General features: G+C 43.7%; 1 protein-coding gene across 1 annotated transcript in view; it reads right to left on the bottom strand.

Moving 5' to 3' along the window:
* Window positions 1–15,832: 15,832 nt before the first annotated feature.
* LOC311107003 (mannosyl-oligosaccharide 1,2-alpha-mannosidase IA-like) overlaps window positions 15,833–22,471 on the bottom strand; it is a 189,230-nt gene continuing 182,591 nt past the window's right edge. The window contains exon 12 of the mRNA XM_084149450.1: window positions 15,833–19,169. Coding sequence (XP_084005576.1) covers window positions 19,037–19,169 — 133 coding nt within the window. The 3' untranslated portion in view covers window positions 15,833–19,036. The remainder of the gene's footprint in view (window positions 19,170–22,471) is intronic.

Genomic DNA, 22,471 nt, shown 5'->3' on the forward strand with positions numbered 1-22,471 from the left:
CTTATCCAGAGCGACTTACAGTTAGTGAGTGCATACATTTTTATTTTTCATACTGGCCCCCCATGGGAATCGAACCCACAACCCTGGCGTTGCAAATGCCATGCTCTACCAACTGATCTACATCCCTGCCGGCCATTCCCTCCCCTACCCTGGACGACGCTGGGCCAATTGTGCGCCGCCCCATGGGTCTCCCGGTCGCGGCCGGCTACGACAGAGCCTGGATTCGAACCAGGATCTCTAGTGGCACAGCTAGCACTGCGATGCAGTGCCTTAGACCACTGTGCCACTATGGTGGGATATGGTGGGATTCGAAATGGACGGTGATCTGTTTGTTAACCTGGCTTTCAAATACTTTCGAAAGGCAGGGCAGGATTGATATAGGTCTGTAACAGTTTGGATCTAGAGTGTCACCCCCTTTGAAGAGGGGGATGACCGCGGCAGCTTTCCAATCTCTGGGGATCTCAGATGACACGAAAGAGAGGTTGAACAGGCAGAAAGCATGGCCAGGTGGAAAGCATGGCCAGCCGTACCAAAATGCTTATTGAAATTCTCGATTATCGTAGATTTATCGGTGGTGACAGTGTTTCCTAGCCTCAGTGCAGTGGGCAGCTGGGAGGAGGTGCTCTTATTCTCCATGGACTTTACAGTGTCCCAAAACTTTTTGGAGTTAGTGCTACAGGATGCAAATTTCTGTTTGAAAAAGCTAGCCTTTGCTTTCCTAACTGCTTGTGTATATTGGTTCCTGACTTCCCTGTAAAGTTGCATATCGCGGGGGCTGTTCGATGCTAATGCAGTACGTCACAGGATGTTTTTGTGCTGGTCAAGGGCAGTCAAGTCTGGGTTGAACCAGGGGCTATATCTGTTCTTAGTTCAGAATTTTTTGAATGGGGCATGCTTATTTAAGATGGAGAGGAAAGCACTTTTAAAGAACAAACAGGCATCCTCTACTGACGGAATGAGGTCAATATCCATCCAGGATACCCGGGCCAGGTCAATTAGAAAGGCCTGCTCGCTGAAGTGTTTTAGGGAGCGTTTGACCGCAGACCCATTACGGACGCAGGCAATGAGGCATTGATCGCTGAGATCCTGGTTGAAGTAAAGTAAAGTACAGATACCCCAAAAAACGACTTAAGTAGTACTTTGTAATATTTTTGCTTAAATACTTTACACCACTGTGTCTGCAACATATACTTACACAGCCCAAGCCCACTCAGAACCAGAGCTGTTGTAGGACATTATTTATGGTCTGTTTGAACAGAGGAGGCTCTCCTGTGACACACCAGGGGACGACGTCAAACATAAAATCAGCCATTACAGGGACTGGCTTCCCCTAGTATAGTCTCCTGACTGGGATGAGCAGAGGCCCTCAGTATGACTACCACTGCATTTTTCATTTGAAATGCAAACTTAGACATGAAAGGAGCATCATATTAATGAAGTGCCCAAAATGTATTTTCATTTTAATATTACAGTGCAACCCCTTACTGAAATAGTCATATGTTATCTCACTACAAACGACACTTACACAGCGATGCATAATGCAGGTGTATAGATCCCTGCACTTTGCAAAGCTGATGCCATGCTTTCGGCACATGTCAAGATGGTGGAACCATGTATCGTTATTCAGCACTGTGTGACCCTGCCAACAGATCAGGATTCTCTGTTTTAGTACCAAGTCCCTGGTGTGAGCCATGGCCACTCTTGGCTTTCCACCAAATCTGCTACATAATGAAGCAGATGGACACATACGCTCACGCACACACTAACACACATTAACACACACGCACACACAGGGTTAGGGTTAGGGTTATAGTTAGGGTGAGGGTTGAGCCAGGATGTGGACATGAAGCTAGGGTTAGGGTTATATAAGGGCATATTGGAGGAATCTTTGATCCATGGTGCAGGAGCCCGGCTTCCGGTAGTTCCATTCCAATACTGTGGTCAGAGCATAGTGCCACAACGCTGATTCAGCATCTAGGACACAGCCACAGACATAGCGCACCCTTATAGCTGGCACTCACTCTGGGGTCTAGCAGCAAGACAACTGCCTCATTCATCCATCTCATGCATGGATGGGACAGTTCTGACACCCAGCTCTCTACCCACTCATCACCTCCAGAGGGGACAATTAGCCAGAGTCTGGTGCTTATTGCTACTGGCACCACTATTGAGCTTATTGTAAAACTGTCATTACACAGTGGTTGGTTTGTCCCCAACCTTGAGAGTTATAGTGGAACTTTGTATATTGGCTAAAGTGGTGCTGTAAGGAAACAAATTCTGTCTGTCTCTCAGTGCCCTGTTCTCATGCGCAGTCAGAGGAGGACTGATAGTGAGTTGTGACCTGAGCTTGTGACTCCACTCATCTTGGATCCAAGATGGCATAGCAGTGCGGTCGTGTTCTCTGTTGTGTGTCCGTGTAAATAGCCTGTTTTTTGTATTGTTTTGTATTTTACGTATATATTTCCCTATAACACTTTTCATCCTTCTACTAAATATACTTTCCTGCAACCCGCCTCACTCAATGTGGAACGGATTCTATTATTTACTCACCTTTATCTAGAATCTCCAGTTGAAACTAGCTAGTCAGCTAACTAGCTACTTGCTATTAGCCACCGTTAGCAGTTTTCACACAGAACATCGGATTTTCTGCCGGAATAACTGAATCACTGGACCTTAACACCGGATCACAACTAGCTAGCCGTAACCAAATGGATGTTGCTGTAGGCTAATCACCACTGCCCCGAAGCAAGCACCAGTTAGCCTTGAGCTAGCCTCGAGCCAGGCCCATATCCCGGCTATCTACCTCTTTGTCTACCGGACGGGAGTAGCCAGCTAACTAGCTACTTGCTATTAGCCAACTTTAGCTACTTGCTATTAGCCAACTTTTTCACCATTGTCCGTGGCCTGCACTACCTACCAGCCAGCTCTAGCCTGGACTATTATCGGACAGTCTGCACTGTCTGCACAGCGCGTTATCGACCCAGAACATATTGGATTTTCTGCCAGAATCACTAAATCACTGGACCTTTAACACCGGATCATCGCAACTAGCTAGCTGCAACCAAATGGATGTTGTTGTTGGCTAATCAGCCTTGAGCTAGCCTCGAGTCAGGCACATCTCCCAGCTATATACCTCTCTGTCAACCGGACGGGACCTCCTAGAGTCGACACGGAGCCCCGCCGATCCATCACGACTGGTCTGCCGACGTAATCGTCTGTGGTTTCAACAGGCTTCCCGTTGCGACGACCACGAAGATCCATCTGCTAGCCCCGGCCCACTAGCACACCCAAACAACAGCCGTGCTTCCCGCTCGCTGTGCTGTAGCACCAATTCGAACTGCTCTCGGACTTACATATTGCTGTTCACTGGACCTTATGATCACTCAGCTGCACAGCTTATGCCTGCTGGACTGTTCCGTTACACGGTACCCTGTCCTGTTTATCTGTTTAGCCTCAGCCCAAACTTTCATCGCCATTACCAGTTGTTGTCTTAGCTCTCTCTAATAACACCTGTGATTGCTTTATGCCTCTCTCCCATGTCAATATGCCTTGCCTATTGCTGTTCCAGTTAGTTCTTATTATACAATTTCACTGTAGAACCCCAAGTCCCTCTCAAACTGCCTCAAATAGCTCCTTTGTTCCACCCCCCATACACGCCGAGACCGGCTCAATCGGTGCCTCCAGTGATCTCTTTCATTGTTACCCAACGCTTAGGTTGTTACCCAACCCCCTTCAGCCCCCAGCTGTGCCCTGGACACTATATGTGAATTGATTGCCCCCCATCTATCCTCAGAGTTCGTACTGCTTGGTGACCTAAACTGGGATATGCTTAACACCCCGGCCACCCTACAATCCAAACTAGATGCCCTCAATCTCACACAAATTATCAAGGAACCTCCCAGGTACAACCCTAAATCCGTAAACATGGGCACCCTCATAGATATCATCCTGACTAACTTACCCTCTAAATACACCTCCGCTGTCTTCAACCAGGATCTCAGCGATCACTGCCTTATTGCCTGCGTCCGTAACGGGTCCGCGGTCAAACGACCACCCCTCATCACCGTCAAACGCTCCCTAAAACAGTTTAGCGAGCAGGCCTTCCTAATTGACCTGGCCCAGGTGTCCTGGATAGATATCGATCTCATTCCGTCAGTAGAGGATGCCTGGTTGTTCTTTAAAAGTGCTTTCCTCTCAATCTTAAATAAGCATGCCCCATTCAAAGAATTCAGAACTAAGAACAGATATAGCCCCTGGTTCTCCTCAGGCTTGACTGCCCTTGACCAGCACAAAAACATCCTGTGGCGTACTGCATTAGCATCGAATAGCCCCCGTGATATGCAACTTTTCAGGGAAGTTAGGAACCAATATACACAAGCAGTTAGGAAAGCAAAGGCTAGCTTTTTCAAACAGAAATTTGCATCCTGTAGCACTAACTTTTGGGACACTGTAAAGTCCATGGAGAATAAGAGCACCTCCTCCCAGCTGCCCACTGCACTGAGGCTAGGAAACACTATCACCACCGATAAATCTACAATAATCGAGAATTTCAATAAGCATTTTGCTACGGCTGGCCATGCTTTCCACCTGGCTACCCCTACCCCGGCCACCAGCTCTGCAACCTCCGCTGCTACTTGCCCATGCCCCCCCCCCCCCCCCCCCCCCCGCTTCTCCTTCACACAAATTCAGACAGCTGATGTTCTGAAAAAGCTGCAAAATTTGGACCCCTACAAATCATCTGGGCTAGACAATCTGGACCCTTTCTTTCTAAAAATAGCTGCCTAAATTGTCGCAACCCCTATTACTAGCCTGTTCAACCTCTCTTTCGTAATGTCTGAGATCCCCAGAGATTGGAAAGCTGCCGCGGTCATCCCCCTCTTCAAAGGGGGTGACACTCTAGATCCAAACTGTTACAGACCTATATCCATCCTGCCCTGCCTTTCGAAAAATTTTGAAAGCCAAGTTAACAAACAGATCACCGACCATTTCGAATCCCACCGTACCTTCTCTGCTATGCAATCTGGTTTCCGAGCTGGTCATGGGTGCACCTCTGCCACACTCAAGGTCCTAAATGGTATTATTACCGCAATCAATAATAGACAGTACTGTGCAGCCGTCTTCATCGACCTGGCCAAGGCTTTCGAATCTGTCAACCACCGTATTCTTATTGGCAGACTAAATAGCCTTGGTTTCTCAAATGGCTGCCTCGCATGGTTCACCAACTACTTCTCAGATAGAGTTCAATGAGGAGGGCCTGTTGTCTGGACCTATGGCAGTCTCTATGGGGGTGCCACAGGGTTCAATTCTTGAGCCAACTCTTTTCTCCGTGTATATAAATGATGTCGCTCTTGCTGCTGGTGACTCTCAGTTCCACCTCTTCACAGATGACACCATTTTGTATACATCTGGCCCTTCATTGGACACTGTGTTAACAAACCTCCAAACAAGCTTCAATGCCATACAACACTCCTTCCGTAGCCTCCAACTGCTCTTAAACACTAGTAAAACTAAATGCATGCTCTTCAATCGAACGCTGCTGGCACCCGCCCACCCGACTAGAATCACTACTCTCGACAGGTCTGACCTAGAGTATGTGGACAACTACAAATACCTAGGTGTCTGGTTAGACTGTAAACTCTCCTTCCAGACTCACATTAAGCATCTCCAATCCAAAGTTAAATCTAGAATCGGCTTCCTATTTCGCAACAAAGCCTCCTTCACTCATGCTGCCAAACATGCCCTCGTAAAACTGACTATCCTACCGATCCTTGACTTCGGCGATGTCATTTACAAAATAGCCTCCAACACTCTACTCAGCAAATTGGATGTAGTCTATCACAGTGACATACGTTTTGTCACCAAAGCCCCATATTCTACCCACCACTGTGACCTCTACGCTCTTGTTGGTTGGTCCTCACTACATATTCGTCGCCAAACCCACTGGCTCCAGGCCATCTATAAATCACTGCTAGGCAAATCCCAGCCTTATCTTAGCTCATTGGTCACCATAGCAACACCCACCCGTAGTATGCGCTCCAGCAGGTATATCTCACTGGTCATCCCCAAAGCCAACACCTTCTTTGGCCGCCTTTCCTTCCAGTTCTCTGCTGCCAATGACTGGAACGAACTGCAAAAATCTCTGAAGCTGGAGACTCTTATCTCCCTCACTAACTTTAAGCATCAGTTGTCAGAGCACCTTACCGATCACTGCACCTGTACACAGCCCATCTGAAATTAGCCCACCCAACTACCTCATCCCCATATTGTTATTTATTTTGCTCATTTGCACCCCAGTATCTCTATTTGCACATCATCTCTTGCACATCTATCATTCCAGTGTTAATACTAATTGTAATTATTTTGCACTATGGCCTATTTATTGCCTTACCTCCATAACTTGCTACATTTGCAAACACTGTATATATATATTCTATTGTATTTTTGACTTTATGTTTTGTTTTACCCCATATGTAACTCTGTGTTGTTGTTTTTATCGCACTGCTTTGCTTTATCTTGGCCAGGTCGCAGTTGTAAATGAGAACTTGTTCTCAACTGGCTTACCTGGTTAAATAAAGGTGAAATAAAATAAAATAAAAAGATTGCGAGGCACCCTGTCTATGGCCCCTTGTCACCGTGAACGAGATCATTGCTGATTGATGCCCTTTGATAAAGCTGCAGACTGAGCCCCTCCAATTAAAACATCACTTCAATAATTGATTGGGCCGAAACAGCCCACAGGCAAATGAAAGTTGTTCTCCAAATAGCACCCAGCAAAATGTGCTGCTTTGGTCCTTGATTAATAAAACACACCCTGCCTCTCATTTCCCAGCACATTGCCAATTTATGCCAGAACAGTCATCAAATATTAAGACATAAATAGGCATTTACTTTATCTGGCAACAAGGTCTCATTCTCATCTGTCACTGTTTATTTCTCATTTCTCATTCTGATCCCTTGGATAATCTCATTTAGTATTCTATCCTCTCTAGAGCATGAGGCAAAGGTTCAAACGGGTCCTGAAGCTAAAACAGCTAGAGAGAGCCCTGGGATGTTTTAGTACCCAGGATGCTGTGTAGGATGGATGGGGTGTCTGTGTGTGCATGTGTCCTGCTGGGTGAGGGTGTGTGTGTGACCACAGGGGGCTGAATAACGACATTGATGATAATGGGCAGGGAAAGGGTGAGGATTTAGGGAAACGTGTGTCACCACGGTGGCCTGGGACTTTGGGACACTATGGCGCCTGGCTAGCTGCCACTATGGACATGCATCAGAGACATTCATCTCCCTGGCTAGCTGCGACTATGGATGAGTTAGGAAGATTATATAAGGAGACAGAATACAGGAAGAAGATGACAACTATAATATTCATAGACATGGTGGTCCTCTGTAGCTCAATTGGTAGAGCATGGCGCTTGTAACGCCAGGGTAGTGGGTTCGATCCCCGGGACCACCCATACGTAAAAATGTATGCACACATGACTGTAAGTCGCTTTGGATAAAAGCGTCTGCTAAATGGCATATTATTATATTATATATTATTATATACAGAGAGAGGCAGTAATGCACAGACCTCTAATAAGACACTGACAGTTACGTCACACTGTATCCCCTCCCTACATCAGAGCTGCCTGCCAGACAGCAGGAGTCAGGAGCCACATCTGATCTCAATATACATAATCTCTTAATTTCCCCCACGTCATCCCAATAATCGGCCAAACTCCATTAGTACTCTTTGGTGTGTCATGGTGTGAACCGAGTCTCTCACAGCACCTCAGAGAGAGAGAGAGAGAGCTGAGCCTCTCATGGCACCTCAGAGAGAGAGAGAGAGAGAGAGAGAGAGAGAGAGCTGAGCCTCTCACGGCACCTCAGAGAGAGAGAGCTGAGCCTCTCACGGCACCTCAGAGAGAGAGAGAGAGAGAGAGAGAGAGAGCTGAGCCTCTCACGGCACCTCAGAGAGAGAGAGCTGAGCCTCTCACGGCACCTCAGAGAGAGAGAGAGAGAGAGAGAGAGAGAGAGAGAGCTGAGCCTCTCACGGCACCTCAGAGAGAGAGAGCTGAGCCTCTCACGGCACCTCAGAGAGAGAGAGAGAGAGAGAGAGAGAGAGAGAGAGCTGAGCCTCTCACGGCACCTCAGAGAGAGAGAGAGCTGAGCCTCTCACGGCACCTCAGAGTGATAGAGAGTGAGAGTATGTCACCCTGCTCTAGACACCACACAGTATACACTCCTCCCTCAAAACACAACCTCCCTCCCTAGTCCGCCCTACTCCTTCCCAGTGCCTCCTCCATTGGGGACACCACAGGGAGGACTCCTCTGCTTCATCCCAGACTCAGTGGGACATGTCACGGGCTGTAACCTGACAGCAAACCCAGAATAAGCTCCATGCTGATTTCCATAAAGGAAAAACGCATTATGCAAACATCAAGTCATTCTAAACCCATGAAAATGACCTGACTTCAAAAAGCGATTGAGATTTAATTGAGCAAATAAAATCCACATTCAGCAGTTAATATACTGTATGTATCTCTGGGTAGCCATTTAATTACCAGCAGTTTACTGCATTTTTTATTTAACCAATAGTCAGAACATGGAGCAAATAAAGGAGAGTTGAAGGCTTCCCTGGTGGCTTTGATCTGTAGAACAGTTTGACAGTCATAGACTGCAGAGGAGAGAAAGGGGGTGGGTATCTGGAAAAGGAGAACTGGACACCATCAACTTTTTAGGCAGTCATTTAACATCAATTAGTAAAAATAAACAATACAAATTAATCATCTAGTCAAGCACTGGCATGAATCCAAACTCCAGCCTAGCATAAAATGTCTAAGGTGTCTCTTATTTAGGTTGTTTTCATACAGATTTCATTGCCCATATCAGGCCTAAAATGCAATGCAATTCCAATACATCAGCAGTAGTTTTGCTGGATGCCGGTTAATCCTCTCTAATGCCTGCAATCCCTGTCGCTTTAACAGCTGTGGCTCTCAGATTAGAACATTACCCATGGAGCTGCATCACACTGATGCATAGCAGCCCTGTGTGTATGTGTACTGACGACAGGGGGCTGAATAACGACAGTGATGATAATGGGCAGGGAAAGGGTGAGGATTTAGGGAAACGTGTGTCACCACGGTGGCCTGGGACTATGGGACACTACGGCGCCTGGCTAGCTGCCACTATGGACATACTTGCAGGGCCGGCTCCAGGCATAAGCTATTACTTTTTTTCAAAGAACTCAGTCGGGGTCTCAACTTACTGTTGAAATTTGGTTGTGCATTAGCAGTTTTTCTCTTGTTAGTTCAGTCACTTGCTAGGTTTCCATCCAATTGGCGACAGATTTTCATGCAAATATTCAAAAATCCGCTTTAAAACAATATGCGCATTTTCCCACCAGAGATGTTTCCATCAAATGGACTTGTTGCAGATAAAAGAATGTGCCTGATGACATAGTGCACATAAAACACCTTTAACTGTAAATTCCCATGTAAAGAATAAAAGATACAAGTTAAAAGGGTTTCCATCGCATTTTCAACTCTACTGATGGTTTTCTCACAAAACATGTTGCATTGTATAGCGAATGTGCCCACTTCGGTATTGGCAGGTGCTCTAGCCAACAGCATGCAGAGCGCTGTTGGCTAGAGCGCATGTATTGCCTACACAATGAGATTATTATGGACTAAAGAGCAATATTTATTGGAAAGGAGCATCAAGCTCAATCACATTTTTAATCTGTAGCCTAATAAACTGCATGCTTTCCTGAGGAGTCGTAATGGGAGGACCACACAACATGTCATCGTGTGACTCCAACTTTACTTTGATATGATAGTTATTATATCAATATTTGCGCATAAAAGTGTTTCCACCGATATTTCTTGCATTATTCATTTTACCGACACAAAAAGATCCCACTTTGTCTAGTGTATTTTGTTTTGTCTACATTTGGAAAGTTTACCGAAAATGTTTCTGTTTCCATCAATCCTGTCATAACAAGGTTGGATGGAAACCTGGTTAGTGATAGGGTTGAATATTTTCCCGGTATGTTATAGACTATGCTATAGACTATGCTCTCTTGGTAAATAAATGAAACTAACTCCAGTAGGCTAATCTTTTTCAGTGTGAACTGTATTACTGTACTGGATTGTATTATACTGTATTATATGGAATGGAATTACGCACATTGTTCAAACCATGACGAAGCAGAAGAGAACATGCGATTCTGGTGCAGCACATGCGGCCTACAATGTTACAAGTATAGGCTAGCGAATTTAAATGTAAATGTTAAATACAATAGGGCCTGTTTGTATAATTAGTAGGCTGACGCACATATACCTTTCATAATATTCCCCCTAATGTTATTAGCCTACCTCCTCTTTCTCTTTCTATTGTTGCTTCATTGCTTCCTCGCTTTCGTTGTCCTTATCTTCATCATTCTAATGACACCCTTGAATAACATAGGACTAGAATTAGATGAAGAAGGCTTTCACTTCTCTTCACGAAGATTGAAAGATTATGGGCCTGAATAAATAACTGCTATAGCCTACCGCCATTGCGCGTTCGCTCTTCTTTCAAACAACCCGTGAGTTCTATTGGCTGCTGTAATTAACATTCAGCAAAAGAGAGCTTGCGTCCCTCTTCGAATAGTCTATTGGTACAAGAAATGCTAAAAAAAGTATATTCTAGCCTAGCTTTTCCTGAATGGGACTCCAAGAGCTAAGGAGCGTGTTTTAAGGAGAGGCCAGCAGAGCGCAGGTGCTTGCTTATTGCACAAGAGACAGAGGCTATAAATGAGAAGCTTATTATGCATAACCCATCATTAATTAGCTAAATATAAGGCTAATACTGCATTGAATTTGTCCCCACCCTGTCTGTCCCCACCCTGAGCGTTGAGTCATCATGCAGAAGTTGTAGAGAAGCCATATTTAGACATTGCATATAATTTAACAGTTCCATTTCACGCCATGCTGTTCATATAAATAATTTATTATAATTTAGTGGTAAAGGGAATGGGTTTGGGCGGTAAATCCCGGTAACCGGGTTCCCACTATTCAACCCTAGTTAGTGACAGTCACTCATTTACTCTAGGTTGAAGATGGGAAGGTTAAGACAACGGCATCATAATAATGCAGAGGTTCTACGGCTCCTGAATCAACCATGGGACCAGCTGTAGCTTTGTAGCTACACTGCCTAGGTAGAAGGCAAGTGGTCTGAAGCAGATCATAAGGTTGGTGAAAAAAATAGCATTTTAAGCTAATGCCAGAAAAACGACAACAACCATCTAGCCAGCTGGCTAACAACTAGGACTCTAGGTTGAAGATTACAAGGTTAAAACAACGGGTTTCTAATATCACATAACTCTTTGCAACGGTGCTAGTAGTTATCAATGGCGCTGGTCCCATTTTTTATTTTTATTACATTGGAATTATTATGTTGTCTTAACCTTACATTTTTTAACCTAGCATTTACTCAAGTGTTTCCTTTATTTTGGCAGTTACCTGTAGAATGGACGGAGAGGTATCGCTCGACTCACAATAAAATGAAATATAACATTGCGAATAAAGTTAGGCAAAAAAGGTGACTGGACCCTTCTATAATATGCCATTTACATCAAAAATAGAGATTTGGTTGTAAAAAATTTAACTTTTCCTTTAACATGGAATAAGTCTCGGCAAAATGTGTAGAATTGCAGGAACATTTTTATAAAATTGCTAAGCTTCTCTCTGCCCCATGGCAACATATGTAGAGTTGCAGAAAGCTTGCTTTGAAACTGCAACATGTTATATCATCCCCATGGCAAAATGTGCAAAATTGCAGTAAATTAAGATCTTGCCAAATCTCGCTTAGGGCCCCCAAATGGCTAGGGCCGGCCCTGCATGCATGCAGAGACAACCATCTCCCTAAGCTGTGACTATGGATGAGTGAGGAAGATTATATAAGGAGACAGAATACAGGAAGAAGATGACAACTACCTGTGAAAAGTAACTGTCAGTGTATTATTCGAGGCCTGTGCATTACTGCCTCTATGTCTATTAATATTATATAGTAGTTAACTGGCAATAGACAAAATCCCTCATTCGTATTACTGTGTATTGCTGGGTTGTGCTGCCACCCTGTGTTCTTAGTTCACAACTGTAGTTCACACTTGCAGCTTCTGTATACAGTCCAATACCAAGCTTTAGATGGACATCAATTCAATTCATCAAGTGGCTATAGGAGACATCTTAGAAATAGCATACATCTCTAATCTGTCAATAAAACCACAACCTATAATTAGACTACCTTTCCCTGAACAAGTAACATTTACATTGTATAATTGCACACAATAAGCATTAACGGATATACAGTGGGGAGAACAAGTATTTGATACACTGCCGATTTTGCAGGTTTTCCTACTTACAAAGCATTCAGAGGTCTGTCATTTTTATCATAGGTACACTTCAACTGTGAGAGACTCTAAAACAAAAATGCAGAAAATCACATTGTATGATTTTTAAGTAATTAATTTGCATTTTATTGTATTTGATACATCAGAAAAGCATAACTTAATATTTGGTACAGAAACCTTTGTTTGCAATTACAGAGATCATATGTTTCCTGTAGTCTTGACCAGGTTTGCACACACTGCAGCAGGGATTTTGGCCCACTCCACCATACAGACCTTCTCCAGATCCTTCAGGTTTCGGGGCTGTCGCTGGGCAATACGGACTTTCAGCTCCCTCCAAAGATTTTCTATTGGGTTCAGATCTGGAGACTGGCTAGGCCACTCCAGGACCTTGAGATGCTTCTTACGGAGCCACTCCTTAGTTGCCCTGGCTGTGTGTTTTTAAAGAAAAACTAACAGGTCTGTGAGAGCCGGAATTCTTACTGGTTGGTAGGTGATCAAATACTTATGTCATGCAATAAAATGCAAATGAATTACTTAAAAATCATACAATGTGATTTTCTGGATTTTTGTTTTACATTCCGTCTCTCACAGTTGAAGTGTACCTATGATAAAAATTACAGACCTCTACATGCTTTGTAAGTAGGAAAACCTGCAAAATCGGCAGTGTATCAAATACTTGTTCTCCCCACTGTATATACTGAACAAAAATATAAACGCAACATGCAACAATTTCAAAATGTTTACTGAGTTTTTAAATCTTTATTTTAACAGGGAAAAACAGACTGAGACCTGGATCTCTTTTATGGCTGTGCCCTGTTTAAACATGTTGCATGTACAGTTTTAGACATACAGACAAGAACATTTCAAACATACAAAACAAAAATTCAACAGAAACAATCACAGACAACATCATATTGATCCTCCATAACATTTTTAAAATGGGCAAGGGACACTAGAGTGTCTAACTTAAGTTGGATCTGCAGTTTGTTCCATAAATAAGGTGCAAAGGAACTGAAGGCAGTCCTACCCAACTCTGTGGAGACCACAGGAGTCTCTAATGTAATCCACATCTGTGATCTGGTTTTAAAATTAGTATATCTAGTGGAAATTAATGATGATATATATGGAGGTAGTTTCAAAAGAAGTGCTTTATAAATAAACAAGCGAGCATGTTGCTCTCGCCTCACAGATAGAGAGGCCCAACCCACATGTTGATATAGGATACAGTGATGAGTTTAGTAACTATCACCCGTGATAAACCTGAGTGCACAATGGTAAATAGCATCCAGGGGTTTTAATGTCTTTGTCGATGCATGCATATAGATAATATCACCATAATCTAAAACGGACATAAAAGTAGCCTGCACAATTAGTTTTCTATTTACGGAGGACAGACAAGCCCTGTTTCTATAAAGGAACCCTATCTTGAATTTGAGCTTTTTTCCCAATTCAGTAACATGTTTTTTAAAAGAAAGCCTATCATCTAACCATACCCCTAAGTAGTTATATGCAGAGACATGTTTGATTTGAGTACCATCCAAGCTAGTGATTACAAAAGTGTTTCTAATTGAGAGTTTATGACATTTGTTTTCTTAGCGTTTAAAACAAGTTTAATCTGTAAAAGAGACCCCTGTAGTATCCTAAAATCAGACTCCAACTGCATTAAAGCTTGGTCCGCTGTTGGAGCAATAGAGTACATCAGTGTCATCTGCATATAAATGGAATTTACAATATCTGACATCATCACCAATATTGTTTATATAAAGTGAGAACAATAGTGGGCCAATTATTGAACCCTGAGGGACCCCTTTAAGTAACTGTAAGGGGTCAGACTTGACCCCGTCGACCATGACGGCCTGAGTTCTATCTTTAAGATAGTCATAAAACCATCGACAGGCATCAGTGCCCAGTCCTATAGATGACAGCTTACTCAAAAGGATAGCATGGTCTACAGTGTCAAAAGCTTTTGACAAATCTACAAACAACGCAGCACAGTGCTTTCTATCATCTAAGGCATTTGCAATATCATTTACAACAAGCATAGTGGCCGATGTGGTACTGTGTTTAGATCTAAAACCAGATTGATTGGTGCTAAAAATACTGTTAACAGAAAGAATAGATTGTAACTGTTTGTTGACTATAGATTCTAGGATCTTTGCCAGACAAGGGAGCCTAGAGATGGGTCAAATCACTACAGTTCATATAAAGAAATCAGGGCAGGGGCGCAGCCATGGGTGGGCCTGGGAGGGCATAGGCCCACCCACTTGGGCTTTATTACAGACAGAAATACTCCTCAGTTTCATCAGCTGTCCGGGTGGCTGGTCTCAGACGATCCCGCAGGTAAAGAAGCCGGATGTGGAGGTCCTGGGCTGGCACGGTTACGCGTGGTCTGCGGATGTGAGGCCGGTTGGACGTACTGCCAAATTCTCTAAAATGATGTTGGAGGCGGCTTATGGTAGAGAAATGAACATTACATTCTCTGGCAACAGCTCTGGTGGACATTCCTGTAGTCAGCATGCCAATTGAGACATCTGTGGCATAAAGCTGCACATTTTAGAGTGGCATTTTATTGTTCCCAGCACAAGGTGCACCTGTGTAATGATCATTCTATTTAATCAGCTTCTTGATGGATTATCTTGGCAAAGGAGAAATGCTCACTAACAGGGATGTAAACAAATTTGTGCACTAAATTTGAGAGAAATAACCTTTTTGTGCGAATGGAACATTTCTGGGATCTTTTATTTCAGCTCATGAAACATTGGAGCAACACTTTACATGTTGCATTTATATTTTAGTTCAGTGTATATATATGTCCATCTCTCTCTCAACCGCAACAGCTGTCTCAACCTCTGAATGCTCGGCTATGAAAAACCAACTAACATTTACTCCTGAGGTGCTGACCTGCTGCACCCTCTACAACCACTGTGATTATTATTTGACCCTGCTGGTCATCTATGAACATTTATACATCTTGAAGAACGATCTGGCCTTAATGGCCATGTACTCTTATAATCTACACCCGGCACAGCCAGAAGAGGACTGGCCACACCTCAGAGCCTGGTTCCTCTTTAGGTTTTTACTAGCCACTGTGCTTCTACATCTGCATTGCTTGCTCTTTGAGGTTTTAATATAGGCTGGGTTTCTGGATAAACACTTTGTTAAGACTGCTGATGTAAAAAGGACTTTATAAATACATTTGATTGATTGACGGTGCATTTAACTACATGCAATAAGCATGTCTGAAGGTCAAGACAAAGCAAGTGGAGCTGAAAGAGGAGCAATACGTCACTGAAACAATGTTATGATACCCTTCTGCCACCTAGTGGATAATAGCTATACATACAGCTTCACTTGGAAGTGATTTGATATCCTCTCTCTTATAGCGCTGATCAGTCATGGAGGACTAATATCGTTGATGTCAAGATTACATTTTAGAATGAAAACACCAAAAAGGCTATATATTAAAAGATTGTTTTATTCACAATAGAAGTGTAACAAATATAGTTTATGAAATTTTTTGCTGCTCATTAATATTATTTAATACATAAATTCATAAGTTTTATATAAATGTAGAATGGACTATTTACATTTTAATAATAAGAAAAAAAAACGAGAAAGAAACAGAACAGAACAATTTCCCACAAAATTAAAATAGCATATTAACCAAAATAAACTATGTGCAATGGAATGATTATCAGCAATATTGTACAGTTTACATTTCTGAGGTTGTTTCACGAAACCATTAACAAGAGATTCACAAATAAAAGGCATTGTAATGCGAGAGATCGTCAACACAATATTCAACCACAAAGTCGATTGGAAATGAACAGCACGTCTTCTAGTCTGCGTATTGAAAGAAAGATGAAAGGAAATGTGTCATGTTTCTCAGTATCACTACGAGTCATCTCTTCTGCTCCCTAAAGCTGCAACAGTCAAGAGGAGACACTTAGAGCCAATATAGGCTTGATCCGAAAATGTGTTCGGAGGCGCTGTATGGATGGTGTGACGCAATTGCGGCGCCTCCAGAGGCACTCAAGAGGCCACATTGAACTCTGTACTGCATCGCTGTGCGCCTCTGAAGTGTTGTAACAATACGGAAGCCTCCGTACAGCTCCACATTGACATGATTGGTTGACGGTAGGTGAAGGCGGGAGGTCCTGTATAAACAAAAACTCACTTCCTTGACAGCTTCCTTCACAACAGCTCTGCGCTGCTCCGCAAAGCACACAAAGTATGAATGCCCAGACTTCTGCAGAGGCCGTATCACTGTAAATGCTGCACGGCCAATGCAGATTGACCATGCAGCGCCTTTTAGGCTCTCAGAAAAGGTGAATGCAGCAATGTCATATCTACAGTGTCTAGTGAGTCTGAATGGCTGCCATAATGAACTAGGTGGCAGGGGGATCTCAGCGTATATGGACATCACAGTTTCCCTCATTAATATTGCTTCCTCCAGTAAGGTAAACAGGTATTATTATGACTTTGTCTTAATAAAGAATAGTAGAGAAAGCTGAGGCTGCCCTACTGGGCGTTTCAATAGGAGCTCTGGAAGAGTGTGGCTCCAGCAGTGGGCTGATATCAGTGAGGCTCCTTAAACCTTTGGTCTATTTTCTATTGTCAGAATATTACTTCAACAAACATGAAGGCCCTTCAAGACCTCTTGATCCTACCCCATCTATTTCCCAATAAGATGTATGGGAAGCCATGCGTTTTAGCAACATCAGCGCCCCCTGTCTGTGAAAGTACACTACTGAAGAACAGAACCTTTTGACTAAGGTTTCATACTAACACACTCCTCTACGATGAGACAACTGAGGGAGTTTAGATGGGTCCTGTGGTCACCTGAACATCCATGTCTGAGTATCCATAAACTTCCATGGTCCTGAGTGTGTTTTAGAGTGTGTGTAGTGTGAGCGTCTATGTATGATATGTCCCGTATGTGACCATTTCAATCTATTTGTCGCCTTTTCTTTATTAAGTATTCAGCATGTTTACATGTTCATATGTGAGTGTATTTCGTCCAGTGTAGTGAACAGAGAACCTTACTTGCATCTTCTCATTGCATTTCAACACAACTAAACAACTCCTCTTGTGCTTCCTCTTATTCTCCTGAACTGACTAACAGCTTCCTCTGATGGGTACCACGACACATTCCTTCAGCATTTTGTGCTTTCCAGAAGAAAGGAATCAACAGACAAATCAACAAATTAAGAACAAAGGCAAAATAATCTTACACTTCACATTTGATGGTACATTCATACGATGCATTCGTTCCTTATGATTGACTCCCAAGTTCTTGGTCTGACTCTGCCCTTGTCTCCCCCACACTGTCTCCCCCCACTCCCAAATAATCCACCAAACAACAACACAGTGCCCTCTCCACAGTGCCACCTAGGGGCCTGATCCCAAACCTTCCAATGTACTACGGAATAAATTATCAGCAAATCAACTATTTTACATCACATGGATTCATTGTCTCTACCACCTCTAATAAAGAAAAACAAAGAAAAACACACATCAACTTTGTCAATTTAAGAACAAAGGAACATGATGATGGAGTTGGGAAATAAAGTGAGCTCTGACAAACTGACTAGCTGACTAGCTGAGCTCTGACAAACTGACTAGCTGAATTAATTGATGACATGTTGATAGAAGGGATGAAATCTACTGTCCCCACACGTTCCATATTTCAGGAGGAAGGGACCAAGCTAAATGGTAAACGTGTCCACTTCATTAACTGAGAGGTTGTCCTCAGTGCAGGTCTTTTCCCCATGATGTCATCCCCTTTATTACCCTACTGCGATCTGCTACACTCAACTGACTGGAGGACTGGACTGTTGTAGTACTGGTTGTCCAACACTAGATGGCAGTGTGGTAGAGGTGGTGATAAAACCACTCCATGCCAATTCCACCTGGACCATCTGCTACCTACCTACCAGACTACCTGTATAAATAAAATCCTTGCAATTTGCCTGAACTGCTTATTCGAGAGACCATTTTAGACTGAAAGGCACTATTTTGACTGGATTTCAGCTATAGCGCAGGTGAGAATCAAGCTCTGGGTCTTTAACAGAAATCCACCTAAATGGTCCATTGTTTAAGTGCAACTAAAATCATATTTACGATAAGAACAACACAAATGAGATAATATGTTGATTGACATAACCTCTGTTTTCAGTCACACCCACAATCACATACCCGAAATGCATGGAAAGAAAGAAAATGATAAAGCTGTACTCAAATCAGTATGGCTTTTTTGAATGACGGTGAATCTTACAGCGTAGTAGTGTCCTGTTCTCCTCACAGAGGAGGGTAGATCCTACAGCCTCTACAGCACTGGGAGGGGAGCATGCAGACGGATTGCTATCTCTAGAAGATGACAAGACAAGCACTCATGGAGGTGGTGGTTCTGAGTGGTGGTTCCCAGTGCCCAGTAGAGGGCAGTCTGGGTCATGAGAGGCAGGCAGCCCGGTCGGTTTACATCTGGTCTGATCATGGACTCATAAACAGGAGAGAGTCCAGTCCACTAGGGGAGTGGCCTGCCTGGGTGAGCTCCACCCACGGTGGGGGTGGAGTAAAAGAGACAGCTCCGCCTACTGCTCAGAGAGGGAGGGGTTAGAGGAGTTCCTTGATGGGTGGGGTCAGGTCAGGGGGTGGTCCACTCTACTCCAGCTGGTTGGGCTTGTCTGTGTCTGTCATCTCCTTCTTGATGACAGGGAGAGGGTGGGCCTCGGTGTTGAACACCCAGTGCTCGAAGGGAAGATGGTCGTCATCAGAGAACAGCAGGAACAGGTATCTGAGGGAAGGAGAGCGAGACTCAATTTAGCTCAAACACTCATTTCTGATCAACATGAGGCCCTAAGAGATCCCAGATATTTATATCAACAACCTCCACTCCTAGTTGTTGTCCATGAGTGCATCAGTCTGAGAGAACATCTACTAGATGTCTGAGAGTGTCAGAGAGGACGGTGGGCCCAAAACCAACTCAGGGAACAAACAGCTCAGCAACTCTCCCATGCCAATATTTTCTCTGCCAAGCTTGGGATGAGCCAAGCCAACAATGTAGAATAATGAATAAATTAAAAAATCCTGCCGCCTGCCAAAAGCTATTAAGCTCGGCGTGAAGTTTTTGCGAGTGAACCAGTCGCAAATGAAAAGTTGAGCCCAGCAGCAGCAGTTGGAGGAGTGCAGGTAGGCCTATACCTTAAAAGTCCTTAAATCAGGTGCAGAGGTGACACTCGTTAAAATTTACAGACTATAAAATGGACAGGGGTTGGATGACGCCACACCCGCCCTCCATTTCCAGAGGGAGAGGGAGACGGAGAAGCAGAAGCAGAGTAGTCTGGGCGATTAGTGATTTTTGAGATCTGTTCTGTTTCGGTTCGATTATTAAAAAAGTAATTACGGTTTTCAATTTCGATTATTTGGGTTGAATGCTGTAAAAACATAGAATAAAACAATTAATAAAAGTCCCATGATGGTAGTGACTGCCCATTACTGCTTATCACTTATTAACCATCATTTATTTACATTACTTTAATAAAATATTTCAGTTGTTGTGTATATTACATTTGTTTTATTTGATGACTTTATTATTTCATTCCAAGTCATCATCTCATCTCTATAGAGCTGCTGCCTATGCTGTCTGACAAACTCACTATTTTGTAGTTCTTCAAAGTAAATAAGGCATACTTTTATGACTGCTGAATACCAACTATCAATCACTTTGATGTATTTTCAGGTAGAGATACCTTGTGAAGCAACAGCTGCTCCCTATATCCCTTCAAGATCGCACATTCTTCTGCCTCTTCCGTAGTGGACATAAAAGAAACAAGAGACCTGACAAGTAGATGTGCAATGGATTATGGTCATTGTAGTTAATTACCATGTTTTATGCGCTAAACTATGTATAATATAGGCCAATCCGGTTAATTGCTTAGCACTAAAGCAGAGAGAGAGGAGAGTTAGAGAGACAGGTGGTGGCTCCAGACGCCAACAGAGAGGAATGATGAATAAAGGACAAGGGTGGTAGAGAGTCCATGCCCTCCTCCTAACATCCTACAGTGGTGCTCTCAGTCATATCTCCCTCTCTCCCAGACTCCCACTATGACTGACTCTCATTCCATCAAACTTTCTTTGCTGACCGTACATTAAGATAACAGGCAGACTAAACCAGAACAGGGCACAGCTCCGGGCAGGAACTGACTGTCTGTCTCTCTCTCCATCACTGCTGTTTAGTCTGTCCACCTCCCATTGCTGACTAGAACAGTTAAACCAGACCAGACTAACCAGTTGCTGACTAGAACAGTTAAACAAGACCAGACTAACCAGTTGCTGACTAGAACAGTTAAACAAGACCAGACTAACCAGTTGCTGACTAGAACAGTTAAACAAGACCAGACTAACCAGTTGCTGACTAGAACAGTTAAACAAGACCAGACTAACCAGTTGCTGACTAGAACAGTTAAACAAGACCAGACTAACCAGTTGCTGACTAGAACAGTTAAACAAGACCAGGCTAACCAGTTGCTGACTAGAACAGTTAAACCAGACCAGACTAACCAGTTGCTGACTAGAACAGTTAAACAAGACCAGACTAACCAGTTGGTAATGCGCGTGACTAACCAGTTGGTAATGCGCTGACTAGAACAGTTAAACAAGACCAGGCTAACCAGTTGCTGACTAGAACAGTTAAACCAGACCAGACTAACCAGTTGCTGACTAGAACAGTTAAACAAGACCAGGCTAACCAGTTGCTGACTAGAACAGTTAAACAAGACCAGACTAACCAGTTGCTGACTAGAACAGTTAAACAAGACCAGACTAACCAGTTGGTAATGCGCGTGACTAACCAGTTGGTAATGCGCTGACTAGAACAGTTAAACAAGACCAGGCTAACCAGTTGCTGACTAGAACAGTTAAACCAGACCAGACTAACCAGTTGCTGACTAGAACAGTTAAACCAGACCAGACTAACCAGTTGCTGACTAGAACAGTTAAACCAGACCAGACTAACCAGTTGCTGACTAGAACAGTTAAACCAGACCAGACTAACCAGCCCAAGGCACAGCAAGGGGCAGGAACATTGAGTGCATCACAGTCACTAATGACACACTGTTAGTCAACAGTCAAATTCCCCTCCCACCAGCCCCCAGCGTTCTCAGAACCCAAGTGATTCTCAGAACTCAAAACCTCATTTTACTACACTAGGAATGCTGTTACGTCTCCTAAAACTGGGAACAAGGAGAACATGCGAGAGAGCTGTGGGCCGCTTCGCGTTTAGCTTTTGATCTGGCAGAGCTTGTTAATGCAGTCGACCACGCGCATTACCAAGCCCACAGCACAGCCCACCTCCCTGGGAAGGAACGGGAGGAGACTACTACAGCAAAGCAAACAGCCAAACAGACAGCTTTACATGGAGTCATTACTGCTAATGTGACCTCACTCAAAGGGAGGAGGACCCTGGCCAAGAGGCTGAGAGAGATGGGGAGAGGGAGGAGAGAGAGGGGAGGGGAGACAGGAAGAGACAGGGCGAGAGAGGAATAGGTAAAGAGAGGGAGAGGAAGAAAGAAGGGAGAAAGAGAGAGCCAGAGCCTAAAAGATGGATTTCGCAAGCATTAGTAAACGAGGCATTTGGGGAGGCCTGGCATTTGGAGAGACCCTATTCGCCAAATTGCAGCACTTTCCAACACCATTAAATGAAATGCTAGAGAAGTTTGAAAGGCTCTATTAGGTGGTGGGACTCGCACAACATTTCATATAAGCATAAGTCAGAGAGGCAGATTAGCTGAGGTGTTTGGGGGTTTGGGTAAAAAATGCAAAATAACACCAAAATCAAAGTGCCACAGAGTTATTTACTGCACAGGAGAGAAACAGGCACGTATTTGTTATGGTTGCTGCTGTGGTTGTTAACTGTTACAGCAAGACTTCCTCACTTACCCCTCTCGGACACTTTCTCTCCCAACCTTGAACCTATATTTTTTTCCTGTCTCCCCCAGGTCCCCACTTCTTTCCATCTCTCTCTCTCTCCATCTTCCTACCTCTCTTTCCATTTCCTTTTCTCCCTCTCTCCTGCGTGCAGCTTGGTGTTATCGGACT

This window comes from Coregonus lavaretus, assembly GCF_964263955.1.
Source record: "Coregonus lavaretus genome assembly, chromosome: 31".
Taxonomy (NCBI): domain Eukaryota; kingdom Metazoa; phylum Chordata; class Actinopteri; order Salmoniformes; family Salmonidae; genus Coregonus; species Coregonus lavaretus.